We start from the raw sequence: 20,730 nt of genomic DNA, 5'->3' as shown, positions 1-20,730 counted from the left end.
ATTAGGGGTAATCCTCATAATCAGTCACACTTGGGGGCCAAACCTAAGTTTCAGAGTGGGCCCACAAAACATGCCAATAAACATAGGCCTGTTGGGACATGTCAAAGATGTGGAGGAACTGGACATACGCAGACAGATTATTACAAATGTCCTGCTACAGGAAAACAATGTATGAAGTGTTCTAAGTTTGGTCATTTTTCAAATATGTGTCAATCAGAATCACACTCACAAAAGACAATCCATCACATGCATGAGGTATTACAGTCTCAGGAGGATAACAGTGATTTGGTTTTTAATTTAAATTCCATTAATAAGTCCAACAAAAGTAAATGCATTCATGTTAATGTTTCCATAAATGGGACTGAGATTTCCATGCAGGTCGATTAGGAGCTAATATTACAGTCATTCCAGAGACACTTCTTTCCCACATACCTAACCTAACCATACAGTTCAGTAACCACATTGTAAAAGACTACAATCAGAGGGATGTTAAAGTAAGGGGTTCAACTACTGTAGATGTAACATACCAAGGTATAAAATATAAGAAACTTCTTTTGACAGTAGCTGACAGTGGGAGGAAACCATTATTAGGTGCTGACTGGATTGATATACTCATTCCAGAGTTTTGCAAATATTTTCAAGTCAATGAAGTCAGTAGCCAAAATCACACACCTTACAAAACTTGCTAGCCAAATACAAGGATGTCTTTGAAGAAGACTTAGGAAAAGTTAAGAATGTTAATGCATCAGCAATTTTAAAAACTGATGCCACACCAAGATTCTTTGCTCCAAGACAAATACCCTATGCCTTAAAACCATTGGTTGAACAGGAGATACATAGACTTGAGGAGAGTGGAATTTGGGAAAAGGTCACACATTCCGAATGGACTACCCCACTGGTGCCAGTAGTCAAAGGAGATAACAGTATCAGAATTTGTGGTGACTACAAGGTCACAGTCAAACCAGTTGCAGGTGGCCCAGCATCCCTAGCCAAGGCCTGCTGACATGTTTGCAGCCATGGGTGGCTGCACAGTTTTTGCAAAGATAGATTTAAAACAGGCTTTCCAACAACTTGAGATGGATGAAAACTCACAACACATTTGTACGTTGAACACACCATTAGGGCTATATAGGCCAAAATGTTTCCCTTACGGTACTGCCAGTACTCCTGCCTTATGGCAACAAACTATGGATAAAATTTTCAACAATATTGACAATTGTTTTGTATTTGTAGATGATATTATATGAGCTGGCAAAGATGAAAAGGATCTACTAGGTAAATTAGAAACAGTCTTAAAGAGAATGAAAGAACATGGTTTAACACTCAGAAAAGATAAACGCAGCTTCATGGTCAAGTCAGTGGAATATCTAGGATTCAAGATTGACGCCAACGGTATTCACAAAACCGATGATAAGTTGAAAACAGTCAAAAATTTCAAAGTTCCCAGTAATGTAGAAGATTTACAGGCTTTCTTAGGATTTGTTACATTTTATGGGAAGTTCATTCCAAACCTTGCCACCACAGCATCACCACTATTTGATCTACTCAAGAAAGGTGCAGAATGGGTTTGGTCTGTTGAATGTCAACATGCATTTGAGAGTATTAAGCTTGAATTACTATCACCAAGATTCCTAACACATTTTCAGCCAGACTTGCCAGTAAAGTTAATTTGCGATGCCTCATCAGTAGGTATTGGCGCTGTGTTAACTCATGTCATGTCAGATAGAGTCGAAAGACCCATCACATTTGCATCACGTAACTTAAATAAAGCTGAAAAGAATTACAGCCAAATAGAAAAGGAGGGACTAGCTCTAATTTTTGGCGTAAAAAATTCCACATTTATTTATATGGCAGACAGAAATTTACCTTAGTAACTGACCACAAGCCATCGTTGGCTATTCTTGGTCCCAAAAGTGGTTTTCCTACAATAGTAGCAGCAAGATTGCAAAGATGGGCAGTGATATTGACAGCCTACTCTTATGATTTACAGTATCATCCCACAACGAACATAGGCAATGCTGATGCTTTGTCCAGACTTCCAACAGAAGCAGTTCCAAGTAGCTATGAATCTAATGTTTTGATGATTGAAAATTTGTCAATTCCCATTAATTCCAAGGAAATTGCTGAGAAAACAAAGCAAGACCCAATTCTGTCCAGAGTGTTACAAGGTCTTATTTCAGGTCACAATATTATAGCTAAGCAAGAGGGATTTAAAAGCTTTTCCTCAGTTTGGTCAGAATGTTTTACAGAAAGTGGATGTATTAAGAAGGGTGCTAGAGTGGTCATTCGTTTCGTTTGTATGGTGTTTTTATGTTGCATGGAACCAGTGGTTATTCAGCAACGGGACCAACGGCTTTATGTGACTTCCGAACCACGTCGAGAGTGAACTTCTGTCACCAGAAATACACATCTCTCACTCCTCAATGGAATGGCTGAGAATCGAACCCGCGACCAATGAGGTGAGAAGCAAACACCAAACCAACCACGCCAGTGAGGCGCTTTGGAGAGTGGTCATTCCTAAAGCACTTCAAACTAAAGTCTTACAAGAAATTCATGCCGACAACTTGGGTAGTGTAAAGTCCAAAGCTATTGCCAGGTCATTTGTATGGTGGCCTAATATTGACAGGGATATTGAAGTATTTGTAAAGAACTGTCCAAGATGCAGTGCATTTTAGAACAATCTAAAACAATCAGCAACCAATTCGTTTGCATCCATGGGAGTATCCTCAAAAGGCATGGCAACGTCTCCACTTAGACTTCGCAGGTCCATTTTTAGGACATTACTATCTTATAGTTATAGATGCTTACAGTAAATGGCCTGAAGTCATTCCTATGACAAATATAACATCGCATGCTACCATTAAAGTATGCATAATACTTTTTGCAACACATGGCTTGCCTGAAAGGATTTTCACTGACAACGGCACTACATTTTGCTCGGAGGAAATTAACCCTTTAACGCCAACTGGACGTATTAAACGTCAATATAAATTGTCTGTTGGGTGCCGATTGGACGTATGGTACGTCGATATAAAAAAGTTTTTTTAAAATTCGCGGAAAAATAGTTATAGGTCTACTAAGCGAAAACTTTTGAATCACGCACCTTGGGGGATGCTGGGAGCTCACGGATCAAGGCATTGTTTTGTTTACAATCGTTACCCAGACGCGCAAGCGCGAATTTCTTTCTTCTCGCACTAAAAAGTATCAGCGACACATCTCAGAAATTACTTTGTCACTTTGACATAATTTTTTCACCATTTTATATTAGCCGTTACATAAAGTTTTATGTATGGAAATGTGTGAAATTTCATGTAGAATACAACAAAAAACAACTCATGGTTGTAGCTATTATCAGTTTTGAAATATTTTCATATAAATAACGATAAGTGCCAAAATTTCAACCTTCGGTCAAATTTGACTCTACCTAAATGGTCGAAAAACGCAATTTTAAGCTAAAACTCTTACATTCTAGTAATATTCAATCATTTACCTTTATTTTGCAACAAATTGGAAGTCTCTAGCACAATATTTCGATTTATGGTGAATTTATGAAAAAAACATTTTCCTTGCATCCGCGCGGTAACTCTTCTGAAAAAATATTTCTGGGCTCAGCTCGTGTCGGCCTATGAAAGTATCCTTAATATCATTTAGGGTTTTTGATGAGGAAAAGGCTAATTGGAGGGGTTGCTGTGGTAGTGTTTAACACTCGCCCCAGTTTTATACCGACACCTTTTATATAGGTGAGCGAGTCAGAGGCTTCTGACATGTCCAATTTAGCAGTTCTCTGGTATTATAGCAATATTTTACTAGAAATAGTGCTAAAGCAGACATATTTCACGGGAGCGACACGGCTTCCTCGCCCAGAAATAGATTTTTCCTACGTCAAAATCCCTTTTCTAGGCAAAATTAATCTAAAATTACCAGAGAAAAACAAAATTAAGAAAATGTCAGTAAAACTGACTCGCTCACTCTACAAAAGAAGGGTCGGTATGGGAATATAGGCGAGTGGGATCACTACCACGAGTCATTCACCATTTAGACCTTCCAACATAAAATCCCCACCAGAGAGAGCTGATACGAAAGGGTGATGCGGCCGCTACTACTACTACTACTGACGCCACGGACAGCAGCGCCCCTAGCGGACATCCTTAATCATTAGGTTAACACGCTTGAGTGCTTTTTTCTCTCGTGCTGTGTTTTTTCGTAATTCTCCCTTGTATCTACGATGGAACGTGCAGCTATCGCATCGGCTAAGTTAAGTGCCTCATAAGTAGTATTTTACTGTGTTTTAGTCTTCCAGGGACCAGTATTTTCCTTCTTAATAGGTCATATACGGTCTCCTGGTTGACTCGTGGCGGCGGCATGCCGCCTCGTGTTAAGATTTCCCGGTCTCCCATACTGGGACATCTTATACTTATGGGCTTACTATATTACGTTCATCGTTTATTACATCGTTTTTATAGCTAGGACAGCCCTTTTACCATTTCTCTTAGTTTGGTATTTAGGGCTATACTGTATTCTGGCCCAGCATCCCGGCTCTTGCTCTTCATCGGCTATCGCTGGCTCCGAGTAGTCAACTGTTCCTCGGAACAGATTGCCTCCTCCTGGGCTTCTTTCTCTTTTACTAAAAGTGTCTTTTCCCCCCTTTTACGATGTATTATTAGTATTATTTAGGGTGTTAGGCTAGCCTAGGTGCATGTACCATGTGTTGGTACAGTCTGGTTCACGTGGCCCCTCCTTGGTTGTGTTGCTATCGCGGCTTAGGCCACCTGCGATCACGTGTCCCATAGCACCTTACCCTTCCCCTTCCCTCCCTACCAGGTATAGGGAGGGGTCTGGGGGACTCCTTGGTTGCCATGACAACCACAGTAGCCTTCCTCCCTCTCCCTCTGAGGAGGCCAGGAGCTCCCTCCCAGCTGGGGTACAGGGCGACCACTTGTCTCGGGTACCGGGTTACCGAGCGGGTAGCTGTAGGGACGGGGAGGGGTAGGCCACCCCCCCTCTCTCTCTCTCCCGCCGCGTTACGCCAGGACCCCCCACCTATTGCTCAGTCCCACCCTTCCCCTACTGTAATGAAAGGAGCCTCCGTTGAAGCCGGGGGCCCCCTTCGTTATAGTTTCGCCTGGCTCCGCCAGCGGGCGGGGTGGTCATTACTAGTGGTCTGTTGCTTGCCTACTATATCCCCTTTTTTCCGCTACCGGAGGAGAGCTCGCTCCTTACCCGGGCACTCTTCTAGTAGACGGAAAAAATTTATACTTCGTTATAAATATAAGGATATACCCTAATTTTACGGTGAATTTTAGTTTTAATCTATTTATGTGTACCATCTCCGTCGTTCTCCGTCGTGGTTTCATGGCTCCCCACCACACCTGGTTGGAATTTTTCTCCTGTCTCCGGCGTAGCCTTAGACAACTCCAACCGCCTAGTTACCACACGTATTATGGCGGGGCTCTGGTTTTATCTAACTTTTACGCTCCGGCATGCAGCGGAGCAATTGTTAGGCTGTAAGTGTGCTCCTGATACTTATGTATCTTTCCACTTACAGGCTACCAACTGTCAGGTCGTGGGGTGCAACGCGACTCTCTACGACCCCTGCGCCCATGAGGAGTGTAGGACTCACGCCCCGTGTGCCACTACCCACAATGGTCTGATCGTCTGGCACCCGGAAGCCTGCACCATATGCTACGACCTTGTTAGTCAGCTGTTGGGTGGGGTAAGTCTACTCTTAGACTTCTTGGTCGTATCACTAATAACACTTAGTTATAAGCTTGTTCAACCCTGTCTCCGCCGCTAGAAGCTTCATTTCGCCTTTTCTTTCAGGCTGCCGCCGTGAAGGAAGTCGCCTTGGCAACCCTGAAGGCTTGGGTGGGCGGCTTCGGGAAGAACGCCGCCAAGGGCCAGCCATACATTCTCGACAAGAAGCTGGCCATTCAGATCTTCCCCGGTGGCAAGTCGACCGGCTATGTTGACCCCATCTCGGCAGCCCCTCTCATAGCTTCGATACAGCAGGAGGTGCAGCAGGCGTTCGGGTCCGTCTCCACGCAGGAGCCGGTCCCAGATGTGGCGAACTTGGACCTGAACATCGAGCCTATGGCGGTAGGGGCAGAGGATTTGTTGGTTGAGGTAGGTGTGTCGGGCGCCCAAGGTCTTTCCTTGGGCGCTCCTGGATCTTCTTCTCCTGTCCCTTCTACTGCTTCTTTCCAAGGCTTTACGGGATCTGAGATCCCTGCCTGCTCTCCCGCTCTTTCTGTACCCCCGAAGGTGAAGGGACAGAGAGAACAGAAGACCCTCCACAAGACGACTTCTAAGAAGTCGTCGTCGTCTTCTTCAGCAAAGAAGTCTACGACTTCCTACGCTGACGCGGTGAAGGCAAAGACGAGCTCTTCGTACTCTAAGAGCTCTAGAAGCAAGGCTTCTAAGGAGAAGGCTCGCGCTCCAGCCGAGCCAACGCCTTCTCCGGCATCCACCGCATCCACTCCGGTAACCCCGGTTGGGGTGGCGGGACCAGGCTCCTTTGATCCCACCACCTTCTCGGCAGTGATGATGCAGCAAGTGGGAGAGATGGTTGGCTCGCAGGTGTCCGCCCTCGGGACCAGGTTTGAACAGATGTTTGCGAAGCTGTCAAACACCATCAGTCAGTCTGGCCAATCCATTCAGGATCTCTCTAACAGAGTTAGAGAGCAAGAGGACCGTGTTGCTGGGCTTTCTCAGGTTCCTCAGCCAAGCTCCCCCGTAGCAGGTACTGGCATTCTGCAGTTACCTCCATACGAATCCCTACCAGCCTTCTCCATGGCTAACCCATGGAGAGTGGCCGCTTATGCTCCATTCAAGGACGGCATGATCTCTGTCCCGGAGTGTGGAACTCGAAGAATTGAGGACTTCGAGTTTTATCCTCCTGGATTGACTCAGCCTTTCATTGGATATGCTAGGCTGACTGTGGCTGCTCTCACTAGAGAGGACAAGATTTCCCGAGAGAACGTGCTGTATAGTAGGGAGCACGCACAGCGGGAATGGGTTCACTGCCTAGAGGATTGGGAGTGTACCAACACTAAGCTCCAAGCTTTCAAGAGTCCTTTCACTATTTTCGCGACGGAGGAGGAGGCTTCTCTTCCGTTCGCTACTAAAATAGTGGAAGCGACTCTTCAGGCAGTCCTCAAGGATGAGCCCATGCCACAGCTGAGGGAAGCTGAGTCTACTTCTCCGCTCTTCCCAGCCTTTGGAGAATTGTGGGAGAACTTGCCTGCCACGTTCTCGATTGGTAAGCTTAAGCCAGACTGCGCAATGGACCAGTTTGGCGAGAAGCTTCCAAGGCTTCCTGATACTTTGATTCAGGCTGAGTTCGATGCTCGAACTAGATTTGGGAGGTCCCTTAACTCCCTAGTCATCACAGAAATGGCGGCCCTGTCTTATGGCACAGAACCGCTATTCAAGATTCTGGCCAAGTCTCAGCTCCAGACAGTACAAGCTGATGCTTTCGACTTCTTCCAAGCTAGGAGGAACTGCCGAAAGCACGTTCTGCAGGAGGCCACTATCAGGCACGAGCCTAATAGACTCCTGGCTTCCAGCATGTGGGGTGCGGACCTCTTCCCAGAGTCCGCTGTGAACGAGGTGCACCACGAGGCTGCTAGGCTCAACCAGAGCCTTAGGGCTAGGTGGGGCATCTCTTCCAAGAGGAAGCAAGAGACCGCCCCTGCTGCTGGTAAGAAGCTCAAGAAGACTGGCAGAAGGTTCCAGCCTTACCAGAAGCAACAGCAGCAACAGCAGTTTGTTCAGGCCGTCCCAGTTACCCAACAAGGACAGCCATCTACTTCAAAACAGGCCCAACCCATCCTCCTGTTGTCTCCTCAGTCCCAACCGTCAACCTCCTATGCAGTCTCGCCGGCCTTCAACTCTATGTATGAAAGCCAGGCCTACCCAGCCTTTAATAGGTTTTCTAGGGGTAGCAGGGCGAGGGGCCACTTTCGTCAGCGTGGCACAGGAAGAGCTGCAAGAAGAAGACAATTCAGAGGAGGGCGCGGAGGTCAACCCGCCCAACAACAGTGAGGCTCCCCAGGTAGGAGGGAGGCTGTTCCTCTTCCGTCACAGGTGGGGGTTCAGCAAATGGGCACAGAGCATCGTGTCCAAAGGATTGGGTTGGAGTTGGATCAAAGATCCCCCTCCAATCAAATCATTTTATCAGGAACCATCAAAGGAATTGACAGATTATGCGGAGGAACTCCTTCAGAAAGGAGCTATTGCGAGAGTCAAACATCTAAAATTTCAAGGTCGCTTATTCAGCGTGCCAAAGAAAGGCTCAACAAAAAGAAGGGTAATCTTAGACTTGTCAAAGCTAAACTCTTTCATTCGTTGCGACAAGTTCAAAATGCTTACCATCTCGCAGGTAAGGACCTTACTACCCCGTGGGGCCGTCACATCCTCCATCGATCTTACAGACGCATACTATCATATCCCTATAGCCAGGCACTTCCATCCATTCCTAGGCTTCAAACTAGGAAATCAGACGTTCTCATTCAAAGTGATGCCCTTCGGTCTGAATGTAGCCCCAGGGTATTCACGAAAATAGCAGAAGTGGTAGTTCAACAGTTGAGAACTCAAGGGATAATGGTAGCAGCATACCTCGACGATTGGTTGATCTGGGCACCAACGGTCGAGGAATGTCTCAAAGCCACAAAAAAGGTAGTTCAATTTCTGGAACATCTGGGGTTTCAGATAAACAAAATGAAATCCAGACTTACTCCAGAGTCTCGTTTTCAGTGGCTAGGAATCCAATGGGATTTGTCTTCCCACAATCTGTCAATTCCGGTTGCCAAAAGGAAAGAAATAGCCAAGTCTGTGAAACAATTTCTCAAATGCAAACAAACATCAAGGAGAAACCAGGAAAGAATCCTAGGTTCCCTTCAGTTTGCCTCAGTAACAGACGTCCTTCTGAAAGCAAGGCTGAAAGATATAAATCGAGTTTGGCGATCGAGAGCAAACGCCAAATCTCGAGACGAGTTGTCAATAATTCCACAGATCCTTCGCAATCAGCTACGTCCATGGACAAAAGTGAAGTACCTTGCCAAATTAGTACCCCTTCAATATCCCCTTCCAGTGTTAACCATTCACACGGATGCCTCCCTGTTCGGATGGGGGGGATATTCTCAATTCAAGCAAGTTCAGGGGACTTGGTCAGCTCAGTTCCGCCAGCTTCACATAAACGTCCTGGAAGCAATGGCAGTATTTCTTACCCTGAAGAGACTCCTTCCCCCGAAGAAGTCTCATCTAAGACTAGTTTTGGACAGTGCAGTGGTAGTACATTGCATCAACAGAGGAGGGTCCAAATCCAAATACGTAAATCATGTCATGATAGCTATCTTTGCGCTAGCAGGCAAGCACAGATGGCATCTGTCCGCCACTCACCTGGCGGAGGTAAGAAATGTGATAGCAGACGCTTTGTCCCGGTCAGTCCCTCTGGAATCAGAATGGTCCCTGGACGACGGGTCATTCCAGTGGATATGCCAGAGAGTCCCAGGTCTCCAAGTAGATCTCTTCGCCTCACAAGCGAACCACAAGCTTCCTTGCTATGTGGCCCCCAACCTGGACCCTCTGGCTTATGCCACGGACGCCCTGTCGTTAGATTGGAATCAATGGAGGAAAATTTATGTTTTTCCTCCAGTGAATCTTCTTTTGAAAGTCTTGAGCAAGCTGAGGACTTTCAAGGGACTAGTAGCTCTGATTGCTCCAGACTGGCCAAAAAGCAACTGGTATCCTCTGCTTCTGGAATTGGGTCTCCGACCTCAACGGATTCCCAATCCCAAGCTGTCGCAATCAGTACAAATGAGGACTGTGTTCGCTTCCTCAGGAATTCTTCAGACCCTAACTTTATGGACTTCATGAAGTTTGCGGCTAACAAAGATGCTAACATTGATCCACAAAAACATCCTCTTCCTAGAATCAGATAAAAGAGAGTCAACTATTAGACAATATGACTCAGCTGTTAAGAAATTAGCATCCTTCCTGAAAGAATCAAACACTACAACCATGACAGTCAACTTAGCTATATCCTTTTTCAGGTCCTTGTTTGAAAAAGGCTTAGCAGCTAGCACTATTACTACTCATAAATCGGCTTTGAAGAAAATCTTTCAGTTGGGTTTCCAGATAGACCTAACAGAATCTTACTTTACGTCCATTCCCAAAGCCTGTGCTAGACTTAGACCTTCTCAAAGGCCTACTGCAGTTTCATGGTTCTTAAATGATGTCCTCAAACTAGCCTCAGATACTGACAACTCGTCTTGCACATTCATAATGCTTCTTAGAAAGACGTTATTCTTATTAAGCCTGGCTTCAGGAGCCAGAATTTCAGAACTGTCGGCTCTATCCAGAGATGCGGGTCATGTGGAATTCCTCCCCTCAGGAGAAGTTCTACTTGCGCCGGATCGTAGCTTTTTAGCTAAAAATGAGGATCCCCTTGCAAGGTGGGCTCCTTGGAAAGTCATCCCACTTCCGCAAGATCCTTCTCTCTGCCCAGTATCAACTTTAAGAGCCTTTCTATCTCGTACATCCTCAAGATCCTCAGGTTCTCTCTTTATGAGAGAAAAAGGTGGTACTTTATCAGTAAAAGGAATTAGACAACAGATCCTTTACTTCATTAAACAAGCCAATCCTGATTCATTTCCAAAAGCACATGACATCAGAGGAGTAGCCACCTCAATTAATTACTTCCAACATATGAACTTTGAGGATCTTAAAAAGTATACTGGATGGAAATCACCGACAGTCTTTAAACGTCATTACCTAAAGTCCTTGGAATCAAAATTTTCTGCAGTAGCAGTGGGAAACATTGTTTCTCCTGATACTGTATAGTAGTCGTAGTACAGATCCAGGTCTCCTTTCTACCTACCTCGTCCAACATGCCTCACCCTATTGCCATGCTACTCGGAATACTCTAGCCTTAGCCGCTAGAATCATATTGGTGGATTGTCCCTTATTTTTTTGCTAGGGACATCCATGCTATGTACTTATAATGTACTTCAGTGTTTCTACCCTTATTTTTATGCTAGGGTAGAACACAATGTGTTTGTATATTATGTAAATATCTTAATTAAGTGAATCATTTTTTGTTATTTTGCATTACATTACTGTGTATTACTATGTCTAATATAAGTTAATTTTAAGTACTTTATATTGATTGCTTTCTTTATCATGTCATTGTTTTAGGATAAGTTAGCTTTAAGTACTTTGTTTGTATACTGTAATGTCCCTGATTCACTTATATTATATATCTCTTTTTTACAACTGATTTTCATTTGTCCTTATTCCCATCTTGTCTGTTTCTCTGGTACACTTTCATAGGCCGACACGAGCTGAGCCCAGAAAAGGGATTTTGACGTAGGAAAAATCTATTTCTGGGTGATTGGCTCGTGTCGCCCTATGAAACCCACCCTGTCTTCTTTTACCCACCCTGCAGGACAAGATGTTCATAGATTAAGGATGTCCGCTAGGGGCGCTGCTGTCCGTGGCGTCAGTAGTAGTAGTAGTAGCGGCCGCATCACCCTTTCGTATCAGCTCTCTCTGGTGGGGATTTTATGTTGGAAGGTCTAAATGGTGAATGACTCGTGGTAGTGATCCCACTCGCCTATATTCCCATACCGACACTTCTTTTATAGAGTGAGCGAGTCAGTTTTACTGACATTTTCTTAATTTTGTTTTTCTCTGGTAATTTTAGATTAATTTTGCCTAGAAAGAATGATATTAAGGATACTTTCATAGGGCGACACGAGCCAATCACCCAGAAATAGATTTTTCCTACGTCAAAATCCCTTGTTTGCACCACTTTAAATTAGCCGTTACATAAAGTTTTATATATGGAAATGTTCGCAATTTCATATAGAATACAACTAAAAACAACCCATGGTTGTAGCTTTTATCAGTTTTGAAAAACGTATTTTCATATAAATAACGATAAGTGCCAAAATATCAACCTTCGGTCAACTTTGACTCGACAGAAATGGTAAAAAAACGCAATTGTAAGCTAAAACTCTTACATTCTAGTAATATTCAATCATTTACCTTTATTTTGCAACAAATTGGAAGTCTCTAACACAATATTTCGATTTATGGTGAATTTATGAAAAAAAAAACATTTTCCTTACGTCCGCGCGATAACTCTTCCGAAAAAAATCAGAAATTTTTTGTCCGATTGTCGTAATGTTTGCACCATTTTAAATTAGCCTTTACATAAAGTTTTATATATGAAAATGTCCGCAATTTCATGTAGAATAGAACAAAAACCAACCCATGGTTGTAGCTTATATCAGTTTTGAAATATTTTCATATACATAACGATAAATAGAAAAAATTCGTCCTTTGATCAACTTTAACTCAACCGAAATGGTCGAAAACTGCAATTGTAAGCTACAACACTTACAGTCTAGTAATATTCAATCAATTACCTTCATTTTGCAACAAATGGGAAGTCTCTAGCACAATATTTCGATTTATGGTGAATTTTTGAAAAGTTTTTTTTTTTTACATCCACGAGTTACGAATTCATGCATCATTTTGTGCTAATATTTTCTCTGTGTTGCCTTGATCATTTTACAATGTGTTATATACCAAAATCATCGCAATTTAGTGTACAATACAACGGAAAAAAAATTAACTCATTAGTTTTAATCATTTTGCTCACAGCACAATTTGTATAAAATTATATATGAAATTTTTTTTCGCGCTGTCATATATCCCAATATTTATATATGATAATGAATTTTTTTTTTCATTTCTGATGGTTGCATACTAAACTTCAGGCAATGACAAAAAAAGGAGCCAAAAATGAACTCTTAATCTAGAAAACTAAGCGTGCTGTGATTTAAAACAAAAAAACATTTTTTCCGCTTCGGCGCTCACTCGCTAACGCCGCCGACATACGGGAGACGATTTTTAAAATACCGCTTCGGCGTTTAAGGGTTAATAACTTTAAGGGTTAATAAATTTTTAAAGTCAAATGGCAACTCACACACTACATCATCTCCATACCATCCTTCTTCTAATGGAGAAGCTGAAAGGTTTGTACAAACCTTCAAGTATACGTAATATGAAATGCAGATGTGCTACACAAAAAATAGTAAGTACCCACATTAGCAAATTCTTATTAAAATACAGAGCAATGGAACATGCAACAACAGGGCAATCCCCATCTTTTTTATTAATAGGAAGGAGAGTGAGAACCAAGTTAGATTTAATGGTCCCTAACTTTCAGGCTGCACAAAATAACAAGAGGATATAAACAGATGGAAAATATGAGGCCAGTAAGGCAGTTCAAGGAAAATGACACTGTCATGGTACGTATGTACAACGATAACATTAAATGGGTACCTGGTGTAGTTAAGAAAAGAGTAGGGCACCTTCATTATGAAGTAAAGTTCAAGGTGTTGTTCACAAAAGACACATTGAACAGTTGCAAACCGGTATCCAAAACTCAGATGCAGATTCACGGCAGTCTGCAGTTGAGAATGCCAATAGTGAAGTGAGAGATAGAAGCAAGTTTGGTCGGAGTAAGAGAGGTATTCCACCGGACTGCTTGAATTTGCAGTTTTCATATACTGTATCTGTTCTTTTATTTTTATAAGGGGTAAGAGGTGTTACAGACCAGCAGTGAGCTTCCTTTATGTGGTTCCATTCCATGGTAGGCGTGAATTTCTTTAAGAATTGTTTTGCTTCAGTATTCAATTGCAGCTAATGAATGTGATGTTTGTATACATGTATTTTGTGTATTTTCACGCTTCTGTAAAAGTAACTTTTGTTATGCACATGTATAAAAAAAGGAATGGTTCTGTTTTGTGAACTTTACCCACGCGGGATGAATTCCTGTGCACTCTGTAAACAGCTAGCAAGAATAAAGGACATGCTGAGCACATCATCGTATCATTCTCACCTCAAATAAACAAAGATGGGATAGCCTGAGTTATGCTAACCGAATACATCAAACCATTAATAGTGTATGATAAGACAGTATCACTAATGAAGATATTCTCCTTTGGCAGGTGAGAGTTAACTTATGCTTTTTCACACACGTGTTTAGGCTAAGCTAGGCTGGCCCATGTCAGCCAACCTCACGGTAGTATAACTATTTTTCTTGATTTGCACAAAGGTAAACTGATTTTTGAGTGAGGTTGTTTTTGGCATATTTTCTAAAAGTTATGTCATAATTTTTTCAAATGCAAAAAAACTTGAATTCCTAACTAATTCCCTGTGCAAAATTTCATTATAAGTTGAAGAATAAGCAGTAAAAATTTGAAATTTGAAGCAAATCCCTTCAATCATAAAAAATTATAAACACTTACTTTACAATGAGGCCTTATGGCATCAGCACACCCCTTAAAAATAAAGCACTTACTTTCAAACTTGGATGTTTCTATGATAAAAAAATTTAGAAACCATGCGATCTTTACTGAAGAGCACTGGCTTGAAGTATTCACTCAATGCTGACTAGGAGAGTAATGGGTCATCATCTTTTAACCAGCCCAGTCATAAACAAAATGGCTGACACACATGCACATTAGTAACTTCTTCCAGACTTTGATGTGGGAAAAACTGGGTTCAGCCTTACTGAAGATGAGAGAAAATGTCCTCTTGTCTTTGAGTCTATTATATTCTATTACATGTCATAGTGTTTATTATTATGACACAATACCCTGCTACCAGACCAGGCTAAAAGAAATTTCTTTGATATTAGTCTAGTCACCATGGAGAGTGCTGGCACACCATGAAAGGTAACTTCTTGAGGACGAAACAAGCGACTACACTATCAAAAAGCTGTTACAGGCAGCCCCCAGTTATCGGCCGAGGTTCCATTCTTGATGTTGTGCTGATAAATGAAAACCGCCATTAACCAAAACTCAGTGCTGCGGTGCTTATGGAACCAAGTTTCAGGTTTATGGTACCAATAACCAGTTAATGGAGCCTCTGTTAGGTACATTTTGGTGCCATAACTCTCTTATTGGCACCTTATGGCACCAATAGCAAAAACTTGGCCCGTTATGGCGCCACAAATTGCTGATTTTATGGCACTAGACTAGTGCCATAAAACCGGATTACCATTAACCGAGTCCGCCGTTAACCAGGGACTGCCTGTATTTCATTACAAGAGTAGCTTAAGTAAAAGTAAAATAGGAAAGTGAACATTCTTTTCATTTACCCTGAATGTAAATGAAAAGCTTAAACCTTTAAACAGTAGTTTATCCACACATGGAGTTTATATATCAATGTTTGTTACTGGAATATAAAAATGAAACCCATGCCCCAGTTAACCCACATAACCAAGGTTTTCTGTACTGAAGGTGGAGAAAGCTTACCTTTTAGGAACACAGCTCCTCTTTCTCTCATAACTGACTTGCTAGGTTTTTGTAAAACTTCTTTACAGTCTTGGGTGGTATTAACAAAAGGTGCCTGTCCTGAATTATAATGATCAAACACATACACCCCATGCCCTTCTCCTACTTCAATATCAGATGGATGAGCTAGAGCCACAACATCTGCTGATTTCAGCATCTGCAGATCTGTAAGAAAAGTTATGACCCTGTTATAAATATGAATGTATACAGCAGATACTGAATCATGAATCAATCATAAAAAGTTAGGCTATCAGTTTAAGCACTGGAGCACTTTCAGCCATTCAGCAATTAATCCTTAAGAGCCAGGCTAAAAAAAACATATGCAGCACCCCACACCATGCAAACTTTGAGTTCAGCCAATTTAAGGGAAAAGCACATCAATGGAAAGAGGAAGATATGCAAAGGCACAAGGTGAAAGAAAAAAATTCTAAAAAAGTCTCCCTACTTTCCACGAGAAGTTAAAAATTAATATTTACAACCCCTTGTGGGGCCTCTTTTCTAAGTCAATCATAAATTTTACCAAGTTATATATGTTTTTTTTTTCTAATAATTAATTTTATCTTATTTTGTGAAATTGTAATTACAGCTAACGCAATATCAACAGATATGAATTAAAATCAGTAGCAAATTCTGAGCATATTTGCTGTAAAATATTTGCTGAGATAGAAGATGCAGTTACTTTTTTGGATTATACATGTTTTCTTAATACTTATTTGGACTTTTCTTTGCAAAATTACAATTATAACTGACACACTTTCATAAAACAAGAACTAAGGTCAACAGCAACCACTGGGTATATTTATGAGCTCCCTTGAAGCCAAGCACACCACTAAACCAAGAGCTACCTAGCATAGGTGAGCTGAGAGCCAGTCTATAAGTTGCCATTAGTAAATTTATTGGCTATGTAAGTAATGGACCTCTTCCCTACCTGATTTCTCCAAATTGATGGTGCGTAATACTAATACTCACCAGCAGGTAATCCATCCACCACTCAAAACCTGTTATTGTTATTCATATGAGGGTATCCATCCATTAAGGGTTAAAAAGACAAACCCACACTCCTTTCCTAGGTGGCATGATAGGTATTAGGAAAGTATGTCGTTTGCCTCTTTCACAAATGTCTCTGGGTATATAGGATGGTCATCAGAGGCAGTATTCTTAAAAAATTACTGCCAAGAGCTCAAACAAATTTGACTAAACTGCATATCAGTAGGTGGTATGGTTAGTCCTGACCTCATAGGTACTACAACAGAAAACCTGGTGTCTTCCTAACAGGTGGGTATCTGACTATCACTAGGGAAGGTGCGACAAGACGGCAACAGTTTTTCGTTACCAAAACTTGTGGCTTGACTTCGTACCAGAAATATACATACTAGTACTAATTTTCTTTCTGGGTTGTTGGGATTAAATTTTGAGAACTTAAGCCTTTTGTCATCTGTCAATTTCTTTGTAAAGCTCCTTAAGGACAAAACAAGCATTACGCTATCAAAAAACAAGTTTTGACATAGGAAAAACCCATTTTTGGTAGTTGCTGCTGAGTCCTCAAAACCCTCCCACTTCCCTGACAAAAAGGCATGGGGTTGGAGCAACAGTGTAATGGTTCACGGTCTTTTAACTGGCCTGGTCATAAACAAGATGGCTGACTCGCATGTGCATTAGTCACTTCTTCCAGATTTTGACTTGGGGAAAAACTGGGCTCAGCCTCACTAAAGAGGAGAGAAAATGCCCTCTTGTCCTTTGAGTCCATTATACTCTATCATAGGTCGTAGTGTTTATCATTGTGACAAAATACCCGGCTATATGATCAGGCTAAAAGATATTTCTTTGATATTAGTCTAGTCACCCTGGAGAGTGCTGGCACACCATTGAGGGCAACTCCTTGAGGACTTAACAGTGACTACCTAAGATAGGTTTTTACTACGTCAAAGACCTGTTTTATAACTTTCTTAGATGCTGCAATGCCGTGGAGTTGCTTTGATTGGATATGTATAAGAGGCTGAAATACTCGAATTTTGTTTGAATTCACAGGGTTATACTCCTAAAGGGCTTTACATATGTATGGAATTACTTGAATTTTGTTAGAATTTACAAGATCACACCCCTCAGGAACTTAATGTAATGTGATAGATTGTGTACTGAAATCTTATATAAAATGGGTTTAAGGGGTTATGTTCCTAGAGACTCAAAAGAATACAGAATTAATACCAAAAGAGGCCCCCCAACTCAACAGGATTTGTTTCTTAACCTGACAAGATGTTGGTTACAGGGAACTGGTTATCCTTTAAGGTATGTACTGTATTTAGCCAAATAATCTTCCCAGCAGTTTGCCACATACTAATGGCTATGGGTAATTTAAAAATGGACCCCTGTCTCATCAAGGCCTTTTGCCTTACATGGAGTTAAGGGCAATGATAAAGATAGGATGACTACAATACAGTTCTACAGGCAGTTCCTTGTTATCAGCAGACTCAGTTAATGGCGATACAGTTCTATGGCGCTTAACTAGAGCCATAAAATTGACGATTTATTGCACCATAATGCACTGAGTCCCAGTTATCAGCGCCATACGATGCCAATAATAGAGTTCTAGTGCCTTAAGATACCTAAAGGAGGTGCCATTAACCGGTTATGGACGCTATTAACCGAATATTGGCGCTATATGCCCCATAAATCACCTAGTTTTAGTTAATGGCAGTTTTTGCTTATCAGCACCCTGCCGAGAATGGAACACCCACCGCCCCCCCACCCCTGATAACTGGGGACTGCCAGTATTCAGTTTTACTAACAACAAATGATGAAAAAATTCAAACATATTAAATACCCATCATTATAGACAGTATAAAGATTTTACATAGTGGATTAAAATGATATTGTTAGTATACAATAAAGTTTTGTACATACTTACCTGGCAGATATATACTTAGCTTAGGTCTCTGACGTCACGACAGAAAATTCAAAACTCGCGGCACACGCTACAGGTAGGTCAGGTGATCTACCTTACCCGCCGCTGGGAGGCGGGTGTAAGAACCAGTCCCCCTTTCTTGTCAGGTTATTTTCTTCCACCTGTCTCCTGAGGGGAGGCTGGGCGGGCCATCAATCGTATATATCTGCCAGGTAAGTATGTACAAAACTTTATTGTATACTAACAATATCATTTTTGTACATGAACTTCCCTGCCAGATATATACTTAGCTGATTGACACCCTTGGTGGAGGGAAAGAGACACATACTTACTTAGAAAGTGGGGACAACACATGTTAAAGGAATACATAATATAAACCTCTGGTTCTTACCTGATTTAGGCAGAAGACTTGATAGTTACTGTCTATTAGTCTGCGTTGCCTAAAGAGTCTCAGCGAGGGCGTGACCTATGGCTGAAGAACTCTTTGGGTCTACCAATGGGAACTGAGTCCACTTACTTGGCAGAATCCAAGCAGGATCTGGTCAATGGGGATCAACCCGCTTACATGCCAGAGCCTATCACTACCAATTGCAAGGAGCCTCAAGCACAACCGATCACCTAACCAAATACTAACATTAGTATACGAAAGAAGGAGCTGCCTCCTGCAACCTCCTTCGTACAACCAAAAAACTCAAACTTAAAACTAACAGGGAAAAAGGATTAAAAAGGATGTGTTTCAGCTCCCTGCCCCAGCACTGAATCCGCCTATACGTAAGGGCCTAGCCCAAAACACTTATCATACGTAATCGATACGTCCTTTAGGTAGTGATTAGAGAAGACTGATTCACACCTCCAAAAAGTGGCCTTCATAAGGTTTTGTAATGACAAATTCTTCTTGAAAGCCAAAGACGTCGCGATGGCCCGTACTTCGTGCGCCTTGACTTTCAGAAGGTTAAACTGTTGCTGATTGCAAGAAGTGTGTGCTTCTCTAATAACATTCCTGATAAAGAATGAGAGTGCATTTTTAGATAAGGGCCTACTGGGGTCCCTTACAGAGCACCAGAGATTGCTCTCATTAGCAGCAAGTCTTTTCTTCCTCTGAAGATAATATTTCAGGCTTCTCACCGGGCAAAGAGATCTCTCCTCTTCTGTCCCAACTAAGGAGGATAAGCTTTTGATTTCGAAGCTCCTGGGCCACGGCGAAGAAGGGTTTTCATTCTTGGCTAGGAAAGCCGGAAGAAAAGAGCAAACCGCGGAGCCTCCTTGGAAACCTACCTCACCTTCTAGAGCCTGCAGCTCGCCGACCCTCTTCGCTGACGCTAACGCACAGAGAAAAAGAGTCTTCATCGAAAGGTCTCTGAACGAAGCAGCATGGGGAGGTTCGAACCTTGAGGACCTCAGGAAGAGCAGCACGACATCTAGATTCCAGCTAGGCACTAAGGATGAGGTTCTTTTAACCGTTTCAAACGATCTGATTAAATCATGGAGGTCCTTGTCCTCAGATATGTTTAATCCTCTATGACGAAAAACTGAGGAAAGCATACTCCTGTATCCCTTGATGGTGGAGACAACCAACCCGCATTTTTCCCTCAGGAAGATAAGGAAATCTGCTATCTGAGTCACAGAGGTACTGGAGGAGGAAACTTTATGAGTCCTGCACCAGCGTCGAAAACATCCCACTTCGACTGGTAGACTCTAGATGTGGAAGGTCTACGTGCATTGGCAATAGCCCTTGCAGACTTTGCCGAAAAGCCCTTAGCTCTGACGAGACTCTTGATAGTCTGAATCCAGTCAGACTGAGAGCGGGGAGGTTTTTGTGAAACCTGTCGAAGTGGGGCTGTTTGAGCAGATCGACTCTTAGAGGTAGGGATCTTGGGACATCCACCAGCCATTCCAGTACCTCTGTGAACCAGTCGTGGGCGGGCCAGAACGGAGCTATCAACGTCATCCTTGCTCCCTCTGACGCTGCGAATTTCCTTAACGTTTCCCCTATAATCTTGAAAGGCGGGAGGAACGCGTAAAGATCCAGATTCCTCCAATCCATCAGGAATGCATCTATTGCCACTGCTCTTGGGTCTGCAATAGGGGAGCAGTATAGATCTATCCGCGCATTCCTGGAGGTCGCAAAAAGATCGAGATGGGGCCTGCCCCACGTCCTCCACAGCTCCTGGCATACGTCCGCGTGCAGAGTCCACTCTGAGGGAAGGACTTGATTCCTTCTGCTTAGCAGATCCGCTCTGACATTTCTTTCTCCCTGTACGAACCTGGTGAGAAGCCTTATGTTCCTTTCCTCTAACCACAAGAGGAGCGATCTCGCTGTCTCGTACAGGGAGAAAGAGTGAGTCCCCCCCTGTTTCCGAATGTAAGGGCTGTAGTGTTGTCGGAGTTGATCTGAACATATTTCCCTTTTACGAGGGGTTCGAAGGTCTTGAGAGCTAACCAAATCGCTGTTAGCTC

General features: G+C 42.5%; 1 protein-coding gene across 4 annotated transcripts in view; it reads right to left on the bottom strand.

Annotated features, from left to right (window-relative positions):
• Positions 1-20,730, bottom strand: part of LOC135214726 (fucose-1-phosphate guanylyltransferase-like) — a 120,583-nt gene that overhangs the window by 3,506 nt on the left and 96,347 nt on the right. For all 4 annotated transcript variants that reach the window (XM_064249062.1, XM_064249063.1, XM_064249064.1 and 1 more), the window contains one exon: positions 15,333-15,536. In XM_064249062.1, the coding sequence (XP_064105132.1) occupies positions 15,333-15,536 (204 nt within the window). The remainder of the gene's footprint in view (positions 1-15,332; positions 15,537-20,730) is intronic.

Source organism: Macrobrachium nipponense, chromosome 46, assembly GCF_015104395.2.
Source record: "Macrobrachium nipponense isolate FS-2020 chromosome 46, ASM1510439v2, whole genome shotgun sequence".
NCBI lineage: Eukaryota > Metazoa > Arthropoda > Malacostraca > Decapoda > Palaemonidae > Macrobrachium > Macrobrachium nipponense.
Note: the sequence above shows the minus strand (reverse complement) of the source record. Positions and strands in the feature narration are given on the sequence as shown.